Raw genomic sequence first — 24,747 nt, forward strand, 5'->3', positions numbered from 1 at the left:
GCAAATAGATTGTTTTCACATTTCTCCACATTGTAAAGTGTACCTAATTGCAATTACCACGTTAACAATTTTTATCCTTAATGTGTCAGCAACATAGCAGAGTGTATTCCATCATTTTTGCTTGATACAAACTTAATTGCAAAAAACACAAAGCAACTGTTTATGTCTGACTTGTGAACATCAAAAATGGCATACAATTCATGTGCAAATATATATATACAAATGCATTTTAAGAATGTTATAGAAAACTTATTTTTGGAGTCACTCCGAAATTTAACAAGCTTATTCAACTTGTTCAGCTCATCTGCTTGTTTGTAAGTAGTGCAGGCTTTGGCTTCACTTCTTAGCAAAAATGAATAATTATTAATTGGACTTGGAGAACTTTTGGTTTTGTATCTCCATGTGGTCCTGTATGTTTAATTTTAGCACAACAGGAGATACTATAAGCATGTAGTGAAATGTCAGTAAGAAAGGAACTTGTTGCATGCATTTTTTTCCCCCCTAAATGTTTTACTTCTGTAATTCTGCAATTTCTTGAATGATTTTAAGGCACTGAAGAATTTCTTATAACCCATTTTAGTGTATTTTTTATTAGCCTGTAAGCTAGTATTCACCAATGCTAGGAGTATGTATTTAAAAAAAAGAAAGGTACTTAATACTACTAATTTAATTACTGTTGTGTTAAAATTTATTATTGAACATTCTGATACCAATTTGAAATTGCATTTAAATTTGTAAACACAGTGAGCTTTTCTAAAATCCGATTTTATCATTAATTTTTATATAATGATTTTATTTAATTAGTGATTGGTGTCTTTTTTCAATAGTAAATATTTATAATTAAGATGCAAATCTTTGTTAAAAAGAAAAACATAGCTTTACAGTATTTCATTTAAGATCTAAGATATGTTTGGCGTATGAGTTTGGAAGCTTCATGGACGTATTTGCATTTTCAGTTGCACAGAATTTGCAGCTAATGAGTGTTTTCTCCAACCTTTTAATTTATCAGCTTTCATAAATGTTTGTTTTTTTAAAGGTTAATGATTTTGTGAGAGATAAGTTCATGACTAAAGATGGCTCTGTCCCACTGGCTGCAGAAATTCTTGCTGGTGGCTGTGTAAGTATCTTTCATTTCCTTCATCTGAGATTCATGGAAGTGCTGAGTGTAAGATAAACTATGTGGACTAAGGCTTCTGTTTAACCACAGATCCTGTTCAAGAGCAGACTCTTCTAGAGCATCTCAGTTCTTTCCTAGATAGGCCAGCCATGCTTGATGAAAGGGTAAATGTTTCTGTGCATCGTGCCTTTTAACTGTGCTATATAATTCTCACAGCTTAGAGTTGTTTCCTTAAAGAATGTCTTTATTCATGTTGGCTGTAGCTTATGGCCTAAAGAGGATTCATGCTAACCTTTCCAGAAGTTAATCATTACTTACTGCTTTGTGGCACCCACTCTGCCACGTCACTTCTTTCCTGATATGTTATTGCACTCACTAATTTCCACTTTTTGCAGTGATACTGGATTTTTGAAATGGCAAAAACTACTCATGCTTCTTTGAGTTCGTAGCAGACGTAGGCTGTGTAATCTTAACTCAGTACATCATGCATTCCTGAATGTAGGCTGTATTTAAAACCCACTAAGTTTTTAAGAGTGTTTTGCTTGCACAAAGTAGTATCTTAATGAACAACTGGCATACTACTGGGTAAGTGATAATACTTCACAGTTTGGTCTAGTTCTGTCTGTTCATATTACAGCTTACTTTATCTGGTGTATTGATTTTGTTCAAGCAAATGTAAATACTTTGGGTAAAATGAATAGTTGTTCAAAGACCAGTGCACTTTACAGATAAAGAACACTGTTTATTTAAACTGGCTTTGATCACTGGGGCAGAGCAATGTTGGTGTATTTTCAATCTATCTTTGTTTCTGCTGTCATAAGACTGATGAGCTCACATTTTCAAGCAGCTTCTACCTATGTTAGAAACTACAGTGAGCAGCAACTTAAAAACAAATGCTTGTGTCTTAACCTCAGTAGGTGCGGAGACTTGTGCTGTCTGTGCTTGCAGAGCACGTACTACGATTATCTGAGCCTCAGGGTGCAGTGGCTTGGTTGCCTTGCAGGCTGAGAAGCCCTGGCTTTCTGTAATTCTCAGGAGATGGGGCAGGATTTGGCTGCTGTCTCACTGCTCCTTCTGTTTGATCACTGACCTGTTGTAGACTGCCAGGTAGGATCCCCTTGTTCTGTAACTTTAGGAGCATTCAGGGGAGAAAAAAAAAGAAGGGGAGGGAGAGAAGAATGTGGGTCTCTAAAGCCCTAAATAAAAAGCATGTTGTAAATGAAGGAAAAATGCAATAAAGCGCTTGCAGAGTAAAAAGTGTTTGCCCCTTACACTAATAAAATGTCTTATGAACATAGCAGCCATAGAGAATTCAGCAAAATTTTCATTTAAAATGTCATTTGATCTAGAGTTTTTATTTTACAGACTGCTGTGAATTTTTTAATGCAGTACGAAAAGCACTCTTTACAGAGAGCTGTCATTCATGAGAATGCTGCAGCAAGCTTTTCGCCAGTAGTTCATTGTAAACTAAGGGTCTGCTTTAAGAGATAGGTGGTTTGAGACATATTTTAAATGTGCTGTAAATGTTGGCTTGTCCTATTTGGTATTTGAAATATATATGTTAACAACGAGATGCTGCATAAAGTTGTAGCAGTAGACGTGCGGTGGCAGAATGCCCTGAGTTTTCTTTTAACTGCAGTGTTCCACTTAGGGGCATAGTCTAGTGCCAGGTAGATAGGTTGCAACTTGTCTTTTCTGCAGGTGGTCTTTGGGTTTTTTTGGGGTTGTTTGTTTGGCTTTTTTTTTGTTGTGAATTTTGGTGGTTTGGGGTTTTTTTTGTAATTTTAAACCCAATTCAGACTAGCAACAGAGACTCTCATTACAAGTGGTGCCGAATGTTTTGGAGTGAATTTTTCTCTTATGGTGTAAATACATGCATGAAAGACATGCATTTTCCTATAGCTTTCAGCCTTGTATTGGCCTAACTTCTTGTCCCTGTTTAAGCCAACATGAAACCTGCAATTTCACCGTGGAAACAATAAGGACACCGTTGAATGCTTTTGAGAATTTTCAGTCTTGGATTTTTACCTCATTTCACGATGTGGTAATCGCATGTGTGGGAGGCAAGAAGACAGGAGTGCATGATGTGTTAGAGTCTAAAAAGGGGCAGCCAACTAAGATGAATTTCGTAAAAGACACCTGCCCTATCACCTTTCTGCTCTCCACGTCTTATTCTCAGCTGTGATTGTGTTAGAAACACAGATGTTAAATTTTCCTTGTGCGATTCTGTTTCCTTGGAGTGTATCATTGCTTATGCAAGGGCTGTGTGCTGGGATGTGTGCTAGATTTTAATGTTTTAAATACCAGTCCTGTGAGTACAGTATAGTGTTAATACCTAAGAAAGGGAGAACAAGCAGATACTTGGATGGTTTGGGTTGTTCAGTAACACAAAGGGCTTTGAAGGGGTCAGTTTCACCTGTGTAGCTCCACTCCACTGTTTGCCCAACCACTGCCAGGCGTTGACTTTTAAGTCCCCAAGGAGTTAGCTTTGCATCATAATTACTGAGAATTAGTACACATGGCTGACTTTTGCACTTGTAACTAAAGCTGATTGTTTCATTGAACAAGCCTTTTTCTGTTTTGTAAACTGTTTTCTCTCCTCAAAAAAAAAAAAAAAAAAAAGAAAAGAAAATAGATCTTTTACTTCATGACCTTTTGGCACTTAGTTCAGTTAACAGCCTGTTTCATAGCTTTTTATTATATAAAGATGAAAGTGATAGATTGGTTGAGATTTATTTTTTTGAAGACCCCCCAGAATATAATTTAAGGTGTAACCTTTATATTTTTATCCAGACTCTTAAGGAGGGTTGCTATGTAAATTACTAACTCACAGTTTCTATCCCTTTTGTAAGAAATTTTCCTAGTGACTGTGGTATTTGTTACCCATAAATATATATATGTAACTTCCCGATTTGCACAATGCCTGACACCCACCATGAACTCTGGTCTCTGCTGGACATTTAGGTTTCTCATCACTCATGCGAATCCTATATAGTTCTTCTTATTATTAGACTACTAAAAAGCTTCAGTTCCAAGACATAACGTACTGATACTGTAGACCTGGGATCTGCCGAGTGTCTAAACCACAAATCTGACTTAACCTCCTTTAATGAAAAAGTGCACAAATGTGCTAGGTTTGATTTCTGCTAATGCTGTTAACTTATCTTCAGGGATTCTTTAATAAAAGGATGCTCTTGGGTAAGCTGTAAGTACAGCTTGAAATATTTTCTTGTACAGTGGTAATAATCTTGAGGTTTCTGTAACCTTTTTTCATGGTCTTTTTTTTTTTTTATATTGTAAATACAAAACAGTCACTAGTCATACTGAGTTTAGCTGCTTGTTTCTTTTAAACTTAATTCACAGAAAGCTTCTGTTAAAAATAACCTGATTTTTTTTTCTTTTTTGATACAGCAGTGGCCATTATTCTTTTTATTTTGAGCTATATTAACAAATTGTAAACTCTGTTTGTAAAAGTGACATAAATGTTATTTTTAGGGTTTTGATGTGTTGCCTTTAACACTAAGCTTTTAGGTGAGATGGTCATGTTGCTTAGTTCCTTAAATAAAACAGCTTCACATTTAATTGAAAAGAGAACATTGTGTGTCTGGAAGTAACAGGGAAAGAGATGCAAAAATGCAAAATAAAGAGTGATCATAAAACACCAAATCCTAAGGAAAACAGAGGAAGTATTACAGTGTGACTAAAAGAAATAGCTATATGGTATGTTGCCCTGTCTGCATATATTAATACAATTCTATAGGTAAATCAAAGGCTTTATTTTCAGCAAGAAAAGAGAAAACCATTTTGGTTTATTAACCTTTCCTTGTATTTTCCCTCCCCTTTCCGAGCATACACAGTCCTTTCCTTCCCAGATGCTCAGTGTGTGCTCACTATTAGCTAGTTTAAATCATGTAGCACAGTACAATTACAGACCCTGTACAGATCTGCTTTTATTTAAATTGTCAAGGCAATTTTAGGCATATTTCTGGAGACTTTATAGTAATCGTAATAAAGTTAAAACATATTGGATCAGCTTGGACAACCTCAACCCTGCTATGGAACAGAAAATCCAGATATGGTTAAGATGGAGTTCATCTAGAAGGTGCAAAATCCTGTCCAGAATTAATTTTTACAAAGGAATATGATGTGAAATTCCAGATCAGTTGTGCCAAGTAACTGATCCAGTGCAAATAGTTCTATTGAGCTACTTACAACATTTATTTTTCATAAAGTAATAAAGATAAGTCCACATCTGAGCTGCATTTTCTCTCTGGCATTAAAATACAGGTAGAGGGTGTATGGACTGCAGTTCCCATACTTCTTACATCTCTTGCAAAAGTGCAGACATTTCGAAGTTGTAGACTAAAGGAGACTGAAGGTGTCATTCTTGTTTTCATTATTCAGAAACCTAAATGTAAGAAAATTCTGTTCTGTTTGGCAAGGGAGGCGAAGCAGTAGGGAAAGTGAAACTGAGCGTTATGTGTACGGGGGGGGGGGGGAAGGAATCAATGCATGTGTATCTGGGGAAAAAAAAGAAAAAAGTAACAGTTGCTATCACAAAGAAAAGTTTTGGTATAGTTTATTGAGATAGTTAAGTAATGATGGTCGTCTTGATGATTGCTCATATTATATTTGAAAGCAAATGCATACATCTTTTGAACACTTAACAGATTTATTCTCAGAGGTCTGTTCTCCCTGTAGTCAGGGAATCTAACTTCCATTACTTTCAAGGAGGATTCTTCCTGCATGTGTAAAAGCCAAACATTCACATTTCTTGTTTGAGGAAAAGTTCAAAAGCTCCTAATACGTTTTTTTCCTTGATTAAATTTAAGGCTATTTTCTTTTTACATAAAATTGATGTTGTTAAATAAATTAATTAGATTTAAAGTCTGTTTAATATAATTACTATAATGTAACTGAATATACTATAATTAATTAGTCATTTTTACAGTGTAGTCTTCTGAACCACTGTAATCATAGCTATTTTTAACATACTGAAAATACTTTAATTGTAAACTTTTGTTACAAAAATCCCAGGCTAGATCTGGACTTAAATTTAACTTCACGTTTCCAAGCCTGTAGTACTTCAGCACTGCTCTGTTTTCATTGTCTCTGATTAATTTTCAGCTAATCTTTGATTTAAACCTTATAGTGAAGTTTTGGAAAGCAACATACAGTAACATGATAGCCCTTCCAAGAGGTTGTACCAAAGGGTGGGGAAGTTCCTGGTGTAGAGTTCCTGCTTTTCTTTGACCTCACCCCATATTTCCTTGCAGGTTTGGATGTTTTAAAAAATAGTTTGCTGAAATTTTCACCAGTCATACCTGTTTAAACTGGCCTTTCCTGAAAGCAGTGAGGAGTTGTGCAGAACATGATTTCACTCTATTTTGAATTTTTCTTTTTCATTTTAATTTTTTCCAAAGGTGTTCTCCCATAACAAATTAGAGGTACTTTCCCCTTTTGTTTCCTTTTCCTTTCTTTCTCCCCTGAAAAATGAGAGATGGGGGGGGAGGGAGAATTTTTCAAACTGTAGATGGGGATGAGTAGGTTTAGGTTGATATGTTTCTGTTTGAAGAACTGAACAATTCTGAGCTCTTAAAGTCCATTTTTTTCCAACAAACATACTTAATAGTCTTTCCATTTGAAATCTATTCTTTGTTTTCCCTATTAGAAATAACAACTGCAAAATTTTATAGTTGTATACATTACAGTATAAAACATATATTTGTTTTAATAATTATGTTTTATTATGCATCCCTTTCTCCTATTACCCCTTCTTTTACTGGCAATAAAGTATTTTAGTGCTTACCAGTGCAGGTTAAAAAAAAACAACCCAAAAAACAAAGCCTCAAACTCAAATCAGGAATTACAATCTAGCTTTCTGTGAGAAAAGGGAAGATATTTATGATGTCACAGTAATTTATGATGTGATCAAGAAATAATGGGCCACAGTTTTAATACAGCTACCATGCCTTAAGACTTGAAAGGTCTGTAAATCATTAAATGATTCTACAACTAGTCAAAATAGACAAGTAGAGCAGACAGAGCCAAACGTTAACATATTTGACAGGTCTGCAACTTAATTGCTTTTATAATGCCAATCAAGTAGGCTCCACTTTGATTTTTTGGCTAGGCTTCTGAGAACTGAATTACCTTTAACGTGGAAAATATGAAATCCACAGTTTTAATTTTTTTCCCACTGCAAACTTGGTCAATGCTTATAACCAAACCATACTGGTGTTTGTTTCTGTTTAGCCAGGTCATTAATACACTGTTGCAGGACAATCGTCAAAACTTGTATCTGAGTCTTGGAAACCTGTCTGAAGCAGTAGCAGGAATATACTCCTGTTCAGACTAATTGCAGTTCTATTTATGAACACATTTACATGAACATTTGAGGGAGCTTGCTTTGAATTTTATGTATCCTTGGACATTAACAGGACTCTGCGATTCTAGTAGCATTCACTGCCCAAAGTAAAACCTTAGGCAGACCAAGAGAAGCCTGTCCTCGGAAGGCAAAAGAGATTAGCTGGAGAAAACCACAGTTCTGCCTGAGCAGCATGAAAGCTGTTTCTGTGCTAGCCTGGTCAGGGTAGTGAAAAGCAGATGATTGAGGGCTCAGGAAATCTCCTTGTGATCTGAAGAAAAGGTATTTACTATATGAACTCCCATTGCTAAAGAGCATTACCAGAATCCTGTATTGATAGGAACGTAGATGAGACAACACAAAATAGCATGAGATGGCTTGTCTGGATTTTTGAAGCCTGGCTTTATTGGGAAAAAAAGGTAATATAGAATCAAGCTTCTGAGAACCCAGTATGCTTTGCCCTTGACGTGCAGTGCCATATAATTGAGGTTGTCACCTTTGAAATCTGTAAAACAGTCACTTTGGACAGATGTCTGTTACTCGGTAGCTCTTGTGGTAACAGGCAGCAGCTCAGCATAATTCATCTGATGCTCTTGGGATCTTTTGCCATACAAACATCAAGACTTTCAGAGGTAGTTTAAAGCACTGCAGTGGCACTCTATAAATCTGGCTTCTAAGCCTTGTTCTGGTGTAGAGTTAGCATGTGATTTTGTGGTAAATCACTGAATAGTCCTGTTTGTAAGTTGCCCTTTATTACACAATGAGGATGGTAATTCTTTTATTTTTGCATTTTTCGTTTAGATTTTTTTTTTTTATTTTTTATGACATGGAACAATACTTTGTGTCTGCACAGTGCTTAGCACTTAAGGAACCTTGACTTCAATTAGGATTAGTGGATGCTAGCAAATGCACAGGTAAACAAGCTGCAACTGGCAAGGAGTAAAGGCCTGGGACAGTGTATAATGACTGAACGTGATAAAGAGTTGACTAAAAATTTTGAAACTTGCACCTGCTTGGCTTTTTGTAAATTGAATGAGTAACCAAGGCACTGTGGACAGTTTCTTTTGCAGAGGTTGATTTTGGATAATTGTGTAATACGTTGCTTATGTATTTTAATGGTTGCCATAATGGCTATCCCTGGGTGATATTGTTGGGAAATATTAACACTCTAACAGCAGTAGTAATCCTTTCTCCATCCATGAAACCTTAAAAGGTGATGTGTGACAAGTTGGATGGGATGGAGAAGAGAGATCTAGGCTGACCCTAAATTCTCTTAGCTGAGAACAGGAAAAAGGCTTTGTTTTGAAGTAGGTAATAAGGTTAATTAAAAGCACAAGAACATCTGATGGACAGTAATGGTGAAAGGAAAAGAATGTAGTACTCTCTTCTGGGATGGAAAACACAGAATTTTCTTCCTGAATTGCAAGCTGTATTGTCTTTAGAACCTGCACTGGAGCTTTCAAATGGAGTTGTGAAAGCCTTGGGAGAGCTGGGTCTGGTACACTCATTACGTATCTAATCTCTTAAGTGCACAAAATGTAGTTACATTAAAAAGAACAGGAATTTTTGTGTCTTAGTGTAATGTGGAGGGGGTGGGTGGGTGAAAATCTGTTTATTTTCCAGTAAAGTTTGTTACAAAATTATTTGAACACATGAAGAAACAGAAGACATTCTGAGTTCTTAAACTGGAGTGTTGTTAAGTGGTTGTTACTAAACTAGGAGTTTGTTTGTTTTTTTTTTTCACTACAGAGTGGGTTTTATTTCCCCATGGACAAAAAAAAAAAAAAAAAAAAAAAGAAAAAGCCACCTCAATGATTTCTACTTCTCCCTTCCGTTCAGTAAAGTAGGAAATTAGGAGGCATGTGATAGTACTGTATTACTGTACAAGACTATACTGCCATCGAGAGGTGTTGGGTGATATCATACCAAGTGCAGAGTTGAAGAACTGCAAAAATGAGGGAAAAATCCAAACAACCCAGCTTGTTTTTAAAAATTCACGTGGGTGGGTGCATTGCCAGCTGTTCATTTGTTAAAGCACATTGAACTCTTACAGGTATGCCCGTTTCTAGCTGTGTGTCTATGAGGAGTTTTTGGATGACAGAGGTGTTTCCCATTTGTTTTCTTGCTTTATATCAAACAAGGACATAAGTGCTTGTGATTAGGTCAAATGTTAAATTCTTTCAGAATCATACGAGCCCTTTGTGGGCCCTTACAAATAATTATCTCTGCAGTACCTCTAGGTGTCTATTCCTATAAATAGCTCAAAATTGCAGTTTTTATTTTAATCACATGATGATAACTGAAAAGTAATAGATTTGCTTTTATAGTCAGATCATTTGTTTCCTTAAAAAATGATTGGAAGAGATGATAAGGGATTTAGGTTTGAGGCTATTTGGGTTTGTAGCTAAAGTATACAAAAATTGCTGTTACTGGAAACTATCTGTATTAAACAGTTGACAAAGTTGATTTTTGTGACACTTAGTGGAGTAATCATTAAGCTTGAGCAGTCTCAACTTACACTGTGTTTATTCTGGCCAGAAAGAGTAGTTTTTAAATTCAGACCTTCGGGAGCATATTTCAGGATTCTAAAATGAGATACACTTTCAGCTGCAAAAGTCATCTTTTGGCCAGATAGAATGAATGAGCAGTATGGTATGATGTGCTGATGATGGTTTGTCTGTTTCTTTCAGTAACATTTATACCAGCACCTTGAACAGGCTGGAAAAAAGATAGGTTGATGAGGTTTCTTTCATTGCATTCACTATGCGAATACTCAGAAAAAAGGGAGAAGCTATGCTGTTGTGATTCAAGCTACTGATTTGGAGATCAGGATATCATGAGACTCTTACAAGTTGTGTGTGTTTCAGCTAGGAGGACATGTGCACTGGGTGTACAATTAACCCCTTTACTTCAAATCCCCTTCTTGTAAAACCAGAGGCATTGTACTTTCCTCACAGGAGCACTGGGAGGAAATACCATTAATATTTATGAGACACTTGGATGCTATGATGATGAGTAACACAATAGGAGTTACCAGTACTAGATAAGCAAGAAATCATTTCATTAGAGAGTATAGTAGCCATCCCTGGTTTGCTTCCCCCCCCATTTTAAGAGTAAGGAGCTGCAGTTACCAGCACAGATGGTTAAATAATAGAGTGATAAAAGCTCCCCACCAGGCAACTGTACTTGTTACTGCTAGAACTGCCTTTGCACGGGCTGATAAAGCTGCTTTCCTGTCCCATCACAAAGCAGGCAGGTGGTAGAAACCCTCCTACTGAGACCCTCATTCAGGTATTGTCTGGCTCATCGCTTTCAGTTATTCACAATTTGATTTTTGGAGTATATCTTTGATCAAACTCGGAGGATGACTAAGGTTGTTGAGGGAGTTCCGCAGTAACACCTGGACAGTTCCATGGAAAGACTTCATTGGAAATTTCCAGTGTCTTTCTTCAAAACTTCTTTGTGGGCAGCAAAACTGGCCGCCTTTCTAGTAATGCCTGGTGCATGCAGGTCTCAGGCGTTTTAAAAATTTTAATGCAGCAAGCTTGTTTGTATAAAGTAGGTAAATAATAGCATCTGCATTTTTCAAGAGCAATTCTTGTATGATTTACCCAGAGCCACAAACACCTAATGCTGCAAGTGTTGATGTGGCCAGGTTGGGTATGTAGACATAAGCATTTATATGTGCTAGCACCTGAAGTACTGTTTGAATTCAGAAATTATTTGCCTTTATTCTCTAAAATCAGATAGATGTTTCTATTTCCATTCTTTAAATATGGCATTCACTTAAACATTTTTATAGATCTAAATGTTAAAAACCATTTTAATAGATTTTTAAATTGCTCAGTGTTCTGGTGCATTAATATTAATAATAGTAACAGTAATAATAATACATTAAACTTAATTTTGTTGTCATCTTTTAAATTTTAATATGGTTTTCCCGTAGTGAAAATTGAAGGAACACTTCCCATGGAGTCATGGCACAATGAACTTCAAGAATATCATACTGAGGAAAAGTAGTTTATTTGTTCTAACATAGATCACTTGGTAGTACCTTGTAAGAAGTGTGTTTTGGAGGAGGGCTCTGGTATAGCAAACTTGCAAATGAACATTATCACCTGCAATTGGGATTTTTTCCTTTTAAGAGGAAAATATGTGTGATGGCATGTGTGAATGCTTAATATTTGTATTATATAGAGCAAAATGTTTATTTTATAGGCATTTGTAATTCACCATAAGGACAAGTGAAAGAAACAAGTTTTTATTTTGAATGCTTGCTTAATATGTTTCAGTTTCAGTTCAAAACTAAAGTCAGCCTATGTGCCAAATAATTTATCAGCCTAATTTCTGATGGCAACAAGAATAGCAGTTTTATACGTACCAGAATTCTGGTTTGGTAAAAGCAGTTAAATTAAATTATGCCAATTTGAAAGTCAAACCCAGTTGAGTTACACAAGAGCATGCTTTTTCTGGTCAAAATAGGAAACATTTGGGATATTTTGGGGGTTATGTAAAGACTTTAATTTGTAACCACACTGTGTATGCTCAGTCTAAGTGGTAGGCAGGAATAGTTGTTCGTGCGATTTGCTGTTTCTTCAGCACATCATTTAAACCATATTACTGCACATATTTTTGATTTTGAATGATAGTTAATCTGAGCTATGATTAATTCTTTGAACATTTGGATAATTTAAAAAAGATGTGCACATAGTGCTTACATACTAGACATGGCTAGATGCAAGTGCTTTTACATGCAACTCGTTTCATTTTAGTCATTACCTTCTAGAAAAAACCTCACTGTTTTGTGGTGGGGAGGGTGAGGGTTGCCCTTTAATAGTTTGTGTGATTTCAGAACCTAGGGAAGGGCATAGCTGTTGGGCCACGTAATTAAGAAATTAAGAGAAGTTAGAATGACAGTCTGTTGAATTTGGGCCAGATGATGTTTGAATGAGTATGTTTTGAATACACTTAGGTAACTTTCATGTTACCTTTTTTCCTTGTTTTAAATTTTTAACTCCGGATCTGTTAGTGGAGCAGAAAAGTTATGCCGTGTATTACATATTGTGAGATATACCTTATGGGAACTGGTGGGGAGTCTGAAATGATTGCCACTGTTGTGTTTTAGGTGTAACTTTCAAAATTGATTGAATGATGTCTTCCCAACAAATGGAGACTGACACATTAACAACATTTAGTGGTTCTTGATTAATACAATCCTTCAGTCTGTAGACCTTCTTTTCTTTATTACCTGGTGCACAAATAATGATGAGCTCAGACTCTTGAATCGGACAGCATTTAATGGCACTGAACTGGGGTTGGGTTTTTAAAAAGGTACAGTATATCTGACGTTCTGATCTTTGGAATCCATGTGTTCTTTGTTTTATGAAGTCATGCCGAAATTAAAAACGCTTCTGCCAGGCTTTTGCTCTTCAATAGTATGTTTTCACTTTCTGTGTACTGGCATGCACATCTCAGTTTCTTTACTAAGTTACTAATTTTGCCTTTCACTTCGTTACTTGCTTTACAGTGTTCTTGGCTTGTCAGGATTGTGTAACTTTGTCTTGGTGAATGTATTCTTGCAGCAAGAGTTGACCTGGTGTCTGTCTTATGTACTGCAGTGTCCTGCAGTGGTTGACTGTCCTGGGTGTCACACCTGCTTCCTCTCTGTTTTCCCTGACCAGTCATCTCATGGTGGGGGTGGGGTGTGTTTCTTACCTAGTGAACTGCAGTTCATCAACCTCTAATACACTAAAACTTTTGTCTGCTAATAGCTTAACCAACTACAGCAGGATTTAAAATGTCTTCTCTTAAATGTAACAGGATGTAGGCTACGAATAATGTCGCACATTAATGTATTGCCTTCCACTTCTATTTCAGGCTGGAGGTTCTCAAGTGATCTTTACCAATCCCCTGGAAATTGTCAAGATTCGATTACAGGTGGCTGGAGAAATTACTACTGGTCCACGAGTTAGTGCCCTCAGTGTATTACGGGACTTAGGCTTCTTTGGTCTCTACAAGGTATGGATTTTATGTACATATATGAACTAAAAGCCAATTATGAATATTTCAAATCAAAGTATCATTTCATTGTTCTCACAAACTTTCATAGATGGACATAATTGTACTTTAAAAAAATTCTGCCTAGTTGTATCTTCAGTTTTCATTTCTGAGGGAAGAAAATGTCCGCTTTTAAGCATGTGATTTTTTGTGAATCTTACTATGATTTCTTTTCTCACTGCAGCAGGTGTAAGTATTGTTCTCTGAGGATTAGTTTGGCAATTCTGATATTCTGCCTGGTGTAAAAATAAACGTATTTTTCATCTGCTTCATGATATAGAGCTTACAGTTTTGGAGCTGTGCTTTTTCTCTTATGTGTTTGGTTCAGCAGTTTTCCCAGATGTCATTGTTAATTTGGTGATGGGAATTAATTGCAGCACAGTAGTAGTGAAGAAATACAGACAGTGGGAGCCCTGCATAAAAATAAACTCCTAAAGCAAGCTGCTTCTTGTTACTTTAGAAGAATATTGCCACAAATAATATCAGAAAAAGCTGCTTTTATGAATATATACTACAAACTCTACAATTCTGCTTTCTACATTACTGTCCTCACATAGATACATAAATATGTAGAAATAAAGTTAGGTTTAATGGCTGCAGCAGGATTAGAAACATCTTCTGTTTAATAAGATGCATGCTGCAGGTAATTTAAAGGATTAACGTACTGCCTTGTACTTTGAGATGAAGGAGACAAGATACAGGGGAGTATAAAAAGTCTTGGAGTACTCTGAGATAGCAGTTACATGCAGTATTGAAGCAAAAACTATAATAAATGCCATATACTGCAGAGTACCATGTGGTGTTCGTCCACGTTCTGCAGCCTACTTCTTGGGAGGAAGCTTTCACATCACTTGTTTGTGTCAGTATTTCCAGTGCAGCAGTCAGTATTCCTCTATTTCTTATTTACACCAGTGCATCTGTAAATTGAAGATTCTTCAAAAAACACCAAATAAGTTTCATCCCTCTCCACAATATTGAAATTCCATCTCCATTTTTAAGCATCCAGTCCTTTTGAATTGTTCTGTTAACATTACAAAGAGGAAGCCTACTCACAAGTAGATGTATGTATCTTTTGGCCTGGAGAGAACTTGCAGGTCTGAATAGGATTTAATGAGGAGTTGGTTTTCCCTTTAAATTGACTTGCTAATTTTTTAGGTGTTTTACTGAAGCTGATGCTATTGTGTAAACTCCTGGTAAATGGCATTATAGTGTTGATCAGGTCAACATTTACAACTGAAAACATGGATATGGTAAACAGTCTGCATCCCTGAGGCTGTGCAGGAGTGGAGGGCAGCTACTGATTTTTATTTGGGCCAGTAAAAATGGAACATAAAATAAGAAAGCTTGATGAACTAGTTTACTAAAGTTAGCATTTTTTAGATTTGTTTCCCCCCACGAATAACTGCTCTTGGTGGCTGAGCAGAACTTGCTACAGTTTTCCATTTTTAAATGGCATTCATGTCTTGGATTATATTATGAATTATTTCTGTTTCGTAGAGTAGAAACTCAGTGAGTATTGTAAGGAATACAGCGGAACAGGAGCTGGTTACAGCAATGTGTTGCATTGAAACAGGCAGTTATTTATTCACATGCTACACGGTTTGGTTCATTCATTAAGTCCATTTACCTCCACAAGAAAAGCCACAGAAAGGTTTCGTTTTGGTTTTACTCTTCTGTTGTCTCTGTGTGCCTCTCACCCCTCCACCCTGCTCTTTGTGTACATGTCCTTTTTTATGTTCAGTTTGGATTCATTGCCTACAAAAACTTGACTGATATGACAAAACTAGAGAATTTAACCTGGCAGTCACAGTCATCCACGCAGCACAACACAGGCAATGTCAGAAGGCTTGTGCCCAATTGCAAATGGCAATCCTATCTACTCCCTTTCCCATATGCCAGCGAGAGAGTTGGTGCAGTCACATAATGATTTGTAACAAGAAACTCATTAAAACTAAAGACTCTTCTTCATTATGGCTTATCTTGAACTCACTCTGTAGCTCCTCAGGATGGTTGTACCCAGGCAAAGGGAGGAATGGCTTCATAGCATGGCAGACTCATCAGTCTGTATCAGAAAAGTTTTGTGCTCCCCTGAGGTGCTTGTGGAGCAGCAGCGTTAGCACAAAGACAGTCCTCTCCTGAATGCTTGTGGTGAAGCTGGTGGTGCTGGTAAGGCTAGGCAGGGATGAATAACTGATTGCATAAAAGTCACCAACACCAGTAAATGCTACCCAGAGGAGTCAATGGTCTGAAACGAATTTCAGGCAAAACTAGGTTTGGTATGTGCTACCGTCTCTGGTGGTGCTTCTAGTAAATTAAGTGAGCATAATGATCAAGTGAGCATCAAATAATAATAAATGTTCTACTAATGAGAACTGAAATCTCTTGATACATTGGAATGCTTTTACTCATAGTGAGTCATAGGTTTAAAACCATAAAACAGGAATGAGGATTTTGTGTCTTATCTCAGTGCTTTTCATGCTGTTCACTCTTAACACGAACAGCTCTCATTTGCATCTTTAATCTCTGTTTTAGCTTTGTCTTTTGTGTCTCAGGACACAGGCTTGTCTCTCAAGCCATGAATGTACTTGCTTTAGTAGATCTAAGTAAGACATGCTGCTGCATAAGAACAAGAATAGGTACTTGTTCTAGAAAACAGTTTTATTTGTGAATCTTGGCATTTATAGGCTTAATGGTTCTTCATGTGAGTAGTCCAGCTGTTTAAACACTGGCCTATTTTAGCCATGATTTTGGACCAACCGATTTTCTTTTGCAAGTGTTGAAAGCAAAATTCTAGATGTTTCAATTCAGTAATTTTCATTTGAAATAAATGGATGCCTTTTTTTCCCTGAGTTTTCCTTAAAGAAATTGTTTTAAAAAAAAATGTAAATCAATATTTAATTTAATAGTTGATAACAAAATCTTCTGTTTTCTATTTTTCTGTTTGGTATGGCCTGATTTTTTTTTTTTTTTTTTTTTATTTCTTTTGTGGTTGAAAACAAAACCAACAAAACCTTAACTACTCTATCAGTTTTTCTTCAATTCCATAATGTTCCTCCTTTTTCACTTGACTTCTTAAAAATCCATGTAAAACTGCTGTAGGAAGGGTTGACTGAAGTTTTGTATAGCAGTTTCCACCAATGACTAGCCAAATAATTAACTTCTCATGACTGGATTAACGGATATTGAGTGCCTGTAGTGCTGTGTCCCTGGAAAAGATGAGGATGGCCACTGTCTAGATGAGGCTGAGTAGGGCAGGATAATATGAGAGGGACAGGATCCTCTGTTGCTTACAGAATTTCCTTAAAGATCTTGCTCTGAGATGGGAAGAAAAGGGATTCCCTCAACATAATGGTTGAGCAAAGATCAGTGATTTGTCTGTACTGCCAGAAGCAGAGAAAATAGCATTATTACAGAGATAGAATCAGTGGAGGGATATCACATATTTAACAGGAAGATGGAGTGGAGCTCAGAAAATGTAATGTGACCTTGTGACTAATATTACCATAATGATAATTTTTTAAAATACAGATATTTTTAAGCAGCTCTTTTTTTGTGATGAATGAGAACATTACCAGTCAGTCTGCAAGCTCATAGTAGGGCTTAAGTGTTTCCCTTGCTCATCAATGTGAGTTTACTCCTGTATAGGTAAATTACAAACCTGTTAAATCAGGATTAGTCATCCAGTCTGTGGCACACTGGCTTTTCTGTTTCTCTCACTCTGCTTTTGTGTTGTTTCGCTTACAGTTTTGCAAGGACTGCAGTGAAAATTTTCTTTCCACAGTTCACAAATAAATCATCATGAAGGCTGTTCGTAGCACCATAGATCAGCCTGGCATGCTCTGCTTAGTTCCTGTGAATCTTTAATGTTGAAATTCAGGTGAAAATCCGCAAGTAGTCAGTGAGGAAGAAGGCATTTTCATTAACTATAACTGCAGCCAGAAGACGCAAAGAATTGCATATGTCGATCTTAGCTTCATGAGGCAAATTCCTGCATGTCTTAACAAGGTCCACTGCTTGTTTGAGTTCTTATATTTTGCATTAATTTCCACGTATGAAGCACTTTCTGTGGATTTTAAAATAAAATGCCCCCACAACCCTATATAGGTAATTTCAGTGTTCCTGTCTTGCATTAACGGAGAAAACCAAGGCACAGACAAATAAATCTTGTCTCATGCCAACAAATTAAAAAAGGAAATGCTGTGTAAACCCTTTTTGCATCCAGCTGAATGAATCTTTTATTGATTATGATCATAATTATCCTGGTATTCTAGTCCAAATGAGTAGCTCTTTGATGTTCACTGAGAAGCTGGCTTGCATAATTTTGATGCCCCTTTGAATTAGTGAGATTAATATTTGAGTCATTCATTGGCATGTTAACATATTGCTCTAATTGTGCTAGTGACACAAAACAGTAGTACTCTGCCGAGATAGATCTCTGCTCTGTGTTCCACTCTACTTGCAGACCTGAGGATCACTCAGCCTCAGCCTGTATTGTTGCAAGGGGCCTTTCCAATCCAGATGCAGGACTTTGCATTAGCTGATTTGAATTTAATGATGTTCTTGTCAACCTGTTTCTCCATCCTGTGCAGACGTCTCTGAGTAGCAGCCCTGCCCTATAGCACACTATCTGCTCTCCCAGTGCAGTATCATCCACTAATCTGAGAGTCCAGCTCATGTTCAATCTCAAAATCCTTTCTTGTAGTCAAGGTGTACAACATCCATTGCTGTCCTCTCATCCACAAGTCTGGCAAACAGGGTGGTCAGCCGCAATTTGGTAAATCCATATAGGCTCTTCCTTACCTATCTCTTGCCCTTCATATGCTTGGAAATGGCTTCCAGGAGCATTTGCTCCATAAAGCTCCTAGGGACATAGGTGTGCCCAAACTGCTTCTAGTTTCCCAGATCTTCCTTCTTGCTCTTCTTCAAGATGGGTGTGATGTTTTTCCAGTCATCAGAACCCCCTTGGGAGATGACCTTTTGAAGGTAATAACAGCCTCACAATGACATCAGGCAGCTATCTGAGCACCACTGAAGGTATATATTCTGGTCTCACAGATTGTCTGTGTGCACATGGTTTAAGTGCTCTGTCTGTAGGTAATGCTGTGCTCCTGCAGACTTTTCTGGTAAGCTCATGGAGCTGAGAGGCCTGAGGGCAGATTTTACTAGTAAAAAGCAAGGCAAAAGTGATTTCCTGTCCCCATGGAGCAACAGCCTCACAATTTATTTAGTTGTCCTTTTGCTGCTCATGTGCTTACAGAAGCCCCTTCTACTCCCCCTTTCCATCCCTTACTGGGTCAAGCTCCAGCTGACCCTTGGCTTTTTTAACTCAGTTGCTGCATGCCCAGGCAGTGGTTCTGTATTTCTCTTGCACCTTTTCTTCCTTTTTATTTTCCGCATTTGAGCTCAATCATGAGTTTCTTGTTCATCCATGCTGGCCTTTTGACATGGTTGCTCAGTTTTCTGCACAGTGAATTGGAACATCCTAGTGCTTTGAGGAGGCTGTCCGTGAAGATCAGTGTTACCTTGGTGTACCTCTTTATCTCAAAGAGTATTTATTTAGGGGAAAATGCTATCACGATACATAGAGGTCTAGGTCAGATAGTTTAGATTCTCTTCCTTCCCCACCAAGAACTAAAGACCAGTAGGTCCGGAGAAACAGAAGGGTCATAGTAAGCACAACAGTTTAAAGTCAGAGCTTCCTCCTAGACTCACTGTCCCTTCACTGGGTGTTCAGATACTGGCAATTCTGTAATGATCTGCAGCTTAGAAATGAAATACATGTGAATTCCAGCAATAAAATGATTCGACACATACAGCTCGTTAAGCTAACTGCTGGCTGGAACCCCTGTAGTTCTTTAAAGCTAGAAAGCAAATATTTTTTTTCAGCCTTTGTCAAAAATTCTGAACTACTTGTGTAAATAAGTATTTTAAAACACTGTACTTCTCAAACCCCAGCTGCTTCTTTGGGGAGGCACAAACCAGCCCTTTTGCAGAAGGAATTTGTTTCCTCTATTTGTCGTCTTTCTGCCAGTAATTGTTGCTGTGAAAGCACCAGTGCATGCAAGCTTAAGACTAGTAAATTCTTCTTTAGCTACAGATGTTCTGTAGATGACAGCTATTCTTAAAAATAGAGAGACAACATATCCCAGGCAGGGAAAATACAATTTAACCTAATGCAAAATGTCATTTGTGTTGGCACAAATGGGAAAAGATACATTTCTGGTTTTCAGTGGTTTTAATATGTTTCGTTTAGTTTCTGGTCACAGTTGAATGTTGAAGTAATTGTACAAGATAAGCTAATACATTTTCTGTCTCCTGCCTGTCTTACAGAGTAATATGCGTAAAGTCCCGTTAAAGACAGTTGAATTTATATTGTGTTGGTTTTGAAAGACATCTTTAAAGTGCTAATGTAAATATGTACTCTAAGTACAGCTACTTATTTTGTACCTCATAGAAACTCATATCCATAAAATATCTGCCATAAAGCGTTTAATAAAATGTTAATCCTTCTATAAATAATCATTCTGAATAGTGCTTTACAGTATAACAGACAGTGCCAGAGCATAATTTTGCACAACAAAGTTATTGTGTGATCCCAAGAAGATGGTAAGTAATACATTAGTATATGATACTTCAGGGAAAGGATACAAGGATATGTTGGTTGTAGTAATGATTACAATCGCTAGAAGGTACTTAGCTCAGATTTGTGCTGTGGCTGATATTGCCAACACGATTTGCATTTCCAAAACTAGTGGAAAAGCTTCCAAAAGTCTCTTCATTTGTTTGACACCTTCATAAACGGGCTTCTGGTGTGTTGACCTGGAAGGTGTAATCTCTGGTGACAGGATGTATACCGAGCATTGATAACAGCTGAGGTATTTCACCTCTTGAAGTTGTGGGCTTACAGCAGGATGATAAACATAGGAAACGCACTAGTAAAAGGTTTGGGTTGCATTAATTTGCATCCACTGTGACTATTTGTGACTGTTCTCATATGTGAGAACCTGCTCTTCAGAAATTTTCTTTGAAAACCGAGAAAAAGGGCCTTTCAGCTAGGAAGTGCAGTATTTTTTATCTGCAAACTGAGTCTGAGTTTCTGGCACAGCATTTAAAATCAGGCGGTTTATTCCTCTAACTTGATACGCTAAATCAGTTTCATATTTTGGTTGGTATAAATATAGTTGAATAAAACCCTATAGCAGCTTTAAAGGCAATGTCATTTTACAGTATAAAAAATTACAGCCCTTGAAAGCAAATGCCAGTAATATTTGACTGACTGTTACAAAACCTGTTAGGTGCTGTTAGGGCTCTGATTCCAAAGGGTTGAGTCTGTAGTAAAACCCAAGAAGAATGCAAAATGATCAAGAAATGACATGCTGCCTATTGTTTGTAGCTATAGGATCAAAATAACAATTATACATGCCAAATAAATTCTAAACCTGTAAAGGAGAAAAGGGGGGTGGCTGTAAGTACAGGTGCCAGAAGCATTAAATAACCCTCTCAGACAAGGTGCACCACTGTTGTCTTGAATGCTGCTAGGTCCCCTCAGTCTGGCATTTTTCCCCCTGCACTAGACAATGTGCATTCACTGCAGGAGACTAGGTTAAGCCTGCGTCTCCCAGACCTGCCGGCTCCTTCTGCCCAACCCGACACAGAGGTGCCTTTGTCAGTATAATTACCTTCCCCTTGTAGTAGAAATAGTTTGTTTAGAGCCTTATTTGCAGGTAGAGCTGGTATAAGCAGGAATTAGCATGCTAAAGAACCTGCCCCAGCACTGACTTGGGTTTATTTATCAGAATCGTTGACAATCAGGGTTTTTTTTCCCTCCATTGGTTTATTCAGTGAGATACTATCCGAGATTAAGAGCTTTAAGGTTATTAAAGAGATTGAAGATGGGAGCCAACTGGCTGTTGTGTGAGGGAGGCGCATGTCACGGTGTGTAGGATCTCCCAGCAATTTCATGCCTGGCAGGTCTGCACCTTGGCTGCCAGAATAAACGTGGGGCGGATGATCCTTACAGCTTTCTGGGGACTGATTAAAACTCCTTTTGGCTTTCAGCACGTTGTCCACATCAAAAAGGTGCGAGAAGTAAAATAAATGTTTCTCTTGCTTTTCAAGATACTGTGGCCAATCTCCCTAAGCCTTCCTAATTGGCCTAGGCTGGTTGCGGATGATTAACTTGAAGTTAAATGAGGCCTGCTTTTAAACATGCTTTCCCAGACTTTAAACGGAACGATGGGGGGAAACTTTAGACTGTTGCGATGCTGGACGGGAGCCAAGCTGGGTTATTATTAAAGTGGATCCAAGTTTTGATCCAGGTTTTGTTTACACTGAGCCAACTAAGTTGATGGACATCCCTCCCTCTCTGTGTGCTTGAACATATATTATTGGTGATATTAAGAATATGCCATTTCTGCCCATGAAAAAGAGCCTTTTAATGAAGGGGGAAGAATAGTAGTAGCTTGGCTCGAGTTAAGAGTTGCTTGCATTTGGAGTTTGCTGATTCCTGCAAGTTATTTTAACTATGTTAAGATATTTCAGAGTATGAAAAAAATGCAGAGGAAAAAAAATGTGCTCAGTGTTTAATGACAGCATTGCAAAGAAAATAAAAGTAATGTGTCCTGAGGGCAAAGGCAGTGAGGAGATTTGCTCTGAGCGAAAGCATACTCTAAAAATACATCTTTGAAGAAACCATGTTGGTCTGTGAATGTTTTGTTAGTGAGTTTCATTATTTTTCTGCGAGGTGAATACAGTGCAGACATTTGATCATTTAAAAGTGGGTTTTTTTTCATGCAGAATTCGATTAAACCCTAGTCTTCTCTTTTTATGTGAGTAAACTGTAAAATGGGTTTCTGTTGGGCAGGAGAGGCCAGAATTCTCGTGTCTCTGGTGAATACAAAAGATTCACGTTCTGTGTGCCCTCCAGATAAAGTGTATGGGCTTTGCAGGTAATTTTGAGAAGAGAATCCAGCCCAGCATCGCTTTGTCCTGTGGCTGATAACCGCATTTGGCGTGGGTACATAGCAGAGCGGCTGCAGCAGCAGCGCTTTGAGTTCCTTTATGCCATTTTCCTTAGTGTATCTAGAAAGACATAATGAGAACCAGCAACTGGCAGCATACATCAGACAAATCCAGCAGAGCCACAAGGCAAAGGGTCTGAACAGCAGGACTCATTAACCTCCGAACAGACTGTCAGGGGAGGCAGTCAGTTCTCCGTCTGAAAATGTCAAGAAATAAGTTGGGAAGCGCAGTGAAGAGCAGCCGGGGCTGGAGCAGGGCAGGTTGTGCTCAGCACGTTGGATGACTGACTCTGTGACACGCGGAAGGTCTGACTAGAAGATCTAATGGCTGGGTTTTGATAAATCTGTATTTCCTCAGAGGCATTCTCTGACTGCAGAGTGTGCTTATTAGCATCTCTTGAGAGGTGTCTGGCAGGACCTGGTTTTCCCGTCACATATCCTGCTCGCCCACCCCTGCCTTGCTTCGCTGAAAGGCAGTTTTTCTGGCACCTTGAAGCTCTTGTGTCTTTGCTTGATAACCAGCATCCAACTTGGATAAGCTCTATGTTTAAACTGGTATTATAGTACAAGCTAGGCTTCCAGATACATCCAGGCATATCATAAGATCTAATTGAATTCTGTGGCTATTAGTATGTCCCCTGTGAAATGTTTGGCACTGAGCCATGCCCCTTTAGACCTGTGTGCAAGAAAAGTACAGTAACGAGGGCACCCCAGGAGGGCTGTGGATGAACCTCAAGCAGTTTCACCATGCTTCAAAGAGAAGAGGCTTAGGCTCATTCATGAATCATTTCTTTCTCAAGCTTGAATGATTTTACCCATTTTCCAAAGCCACCTCCTGTTTGTGCCTTCCTGCTGGTCTCAGTCCTGGCGTGCTCAGGCTCTGGTGTCCTCTGGATCGCCACATTGAGGAAGGGTAGACTGCACGTCCCTTCTGCTGTTGGAGCATGGATATTTTCTGGTATTTTATTTTGGTTGACCTTCCCCAGTGGCTTTTCTGCTTTTCTCCCTGCTTGGAAATCAGCTGATGGTTTGCTATGACCCCAAAACTTCCCTTGCCAGTTTGCAACCCTCTTAGACTTGAGACCAGCTGTATTACTTGTAACTTTACTGGCTGTTTCTACCACTTAGACAAATTGATAGTAAGGCAAATTTAACAGTAAGAGCTGAAACTTGCTTGAAACAAACTGTATCCCAGATAACTTGTAATTTAAAAATCACAAGTAAACGATCCTGTTAGTATTCTATGAAAGGGTTAGTGTTATGGCCCTCCTCTCTCTTGCTTCCCTCTTCCCTACAATACGTGTTGCATTTTCAATTACAATGTCTGTGTAAATGCATGGACAGGGCACTATTTTCCCTGAAGTATTTATTGTAAGTGGGAATGAAAGGGGACAGACCTGTCCTGTGGCTCAGTCTACTTCAGACACATCCTGAGCGTCCACTACAGGTGCATGCCTGCAGTGTCAGCTATTTAACACTCTGCAAAGGTGTTATCAGAGTTTACTCCGACACATGACATTTTCTCTGTTACCAGCAAATAACTACAATACTAGGGAGTGGGGGAGAACAAGTAGACAAGATAAATACAATGACAGAAATTACTGAACCAAGAAACAATACACAGGCTTTCCTCAAGAGGGTGAAATACATGAATCTCTCAAAATTTTGAGAGGATAAATTGCTTTTTCTATAAGCCCTTTGCAACAGAACAAAAAATTGCAATATTGCTCTGTTCTCTGATGCTCAGTTTACTGTGTTAAATTTAATCATTCTCCAAACTTGTCCTCTTTTTCAACACAGGGTGCTAAGGCGTGTTTTTTGCGTGATATCCCCTTCTCTGCCATTTACTTCCCTTGTTATGCTCATTTGAAAGCTTCATTTGCAAATGAAGATGGGAGGGTTAGCCCTGGAAATCTGCTCTTGGCTGGATCAATAGCTGGTAAGTGCCGAAATTTTTTTCTGCATGGCACTGTATTGCACCTGCAGTGCAATAGTTACAGCAGTGAGAACTTGGAAAAGCTCAGAACTATATGCAGTTGTACTGAATTTTGCAATCTTGTGCTCAAATAGCAGAAGCTTCCATGCTGTAGATTGAGCTGAGGTTAAAAATATACTGTCAGATCCTGGTATAATCATAACATTCAGGAGTCAAAAGAAAGGGAAAGATTTAAGTGCTGATGTTTTGC

At 38.0% G+C, this 24,747-nt stretch overlaps 1 protein-coding gene across 2 annotated transcripts in view; it reads left to right on the forward strand.

Moving 5' to 3' along the window:
• Window positions 1-24,747, forward strand: part of SLC25A13 (solute carrier family 25 member 13) — a 100,102-nt gene that overhangs the window by 69,433 nt on the left and 5,922 nt on the right. For both annotated transcript variants that reach the window (XM_062605038.1, XM_062605037.1), the window contains 3 exons: window positions 1,037-1,117; window positions 13,362-13,502; window positions 24,362-24,500. In XM_062605038.1, the coding sequence (XP_062461022.1) occupies window positions 1,037-1,117; window positions 13,362-13,502; window positions 24,362-24,500 (361 nt within the window). The remainder of the gene's footprint in view (window positions 1-1,036; window positions 1,118-13,361; window positions 13,503-24,361; window positions 24,501-24,747) is intronic.

The sequence above is a fragment of the Pezoporus occidentalis genome, unplaced genomic scaffold, assembly GCF_034315485.1.
Source record: "Pezoporus occidentalis ecotype Australia unplaced genomic scaffold, CSIRO_AGI_Poc_V1 ctg9, whole genome shotgun sequence".
NCBI lineage: Eukaryota > Metazoa > Chordata > Aves > Psittaciformes > Psittacidae > Pezoporus > Pezoporus occidentalis.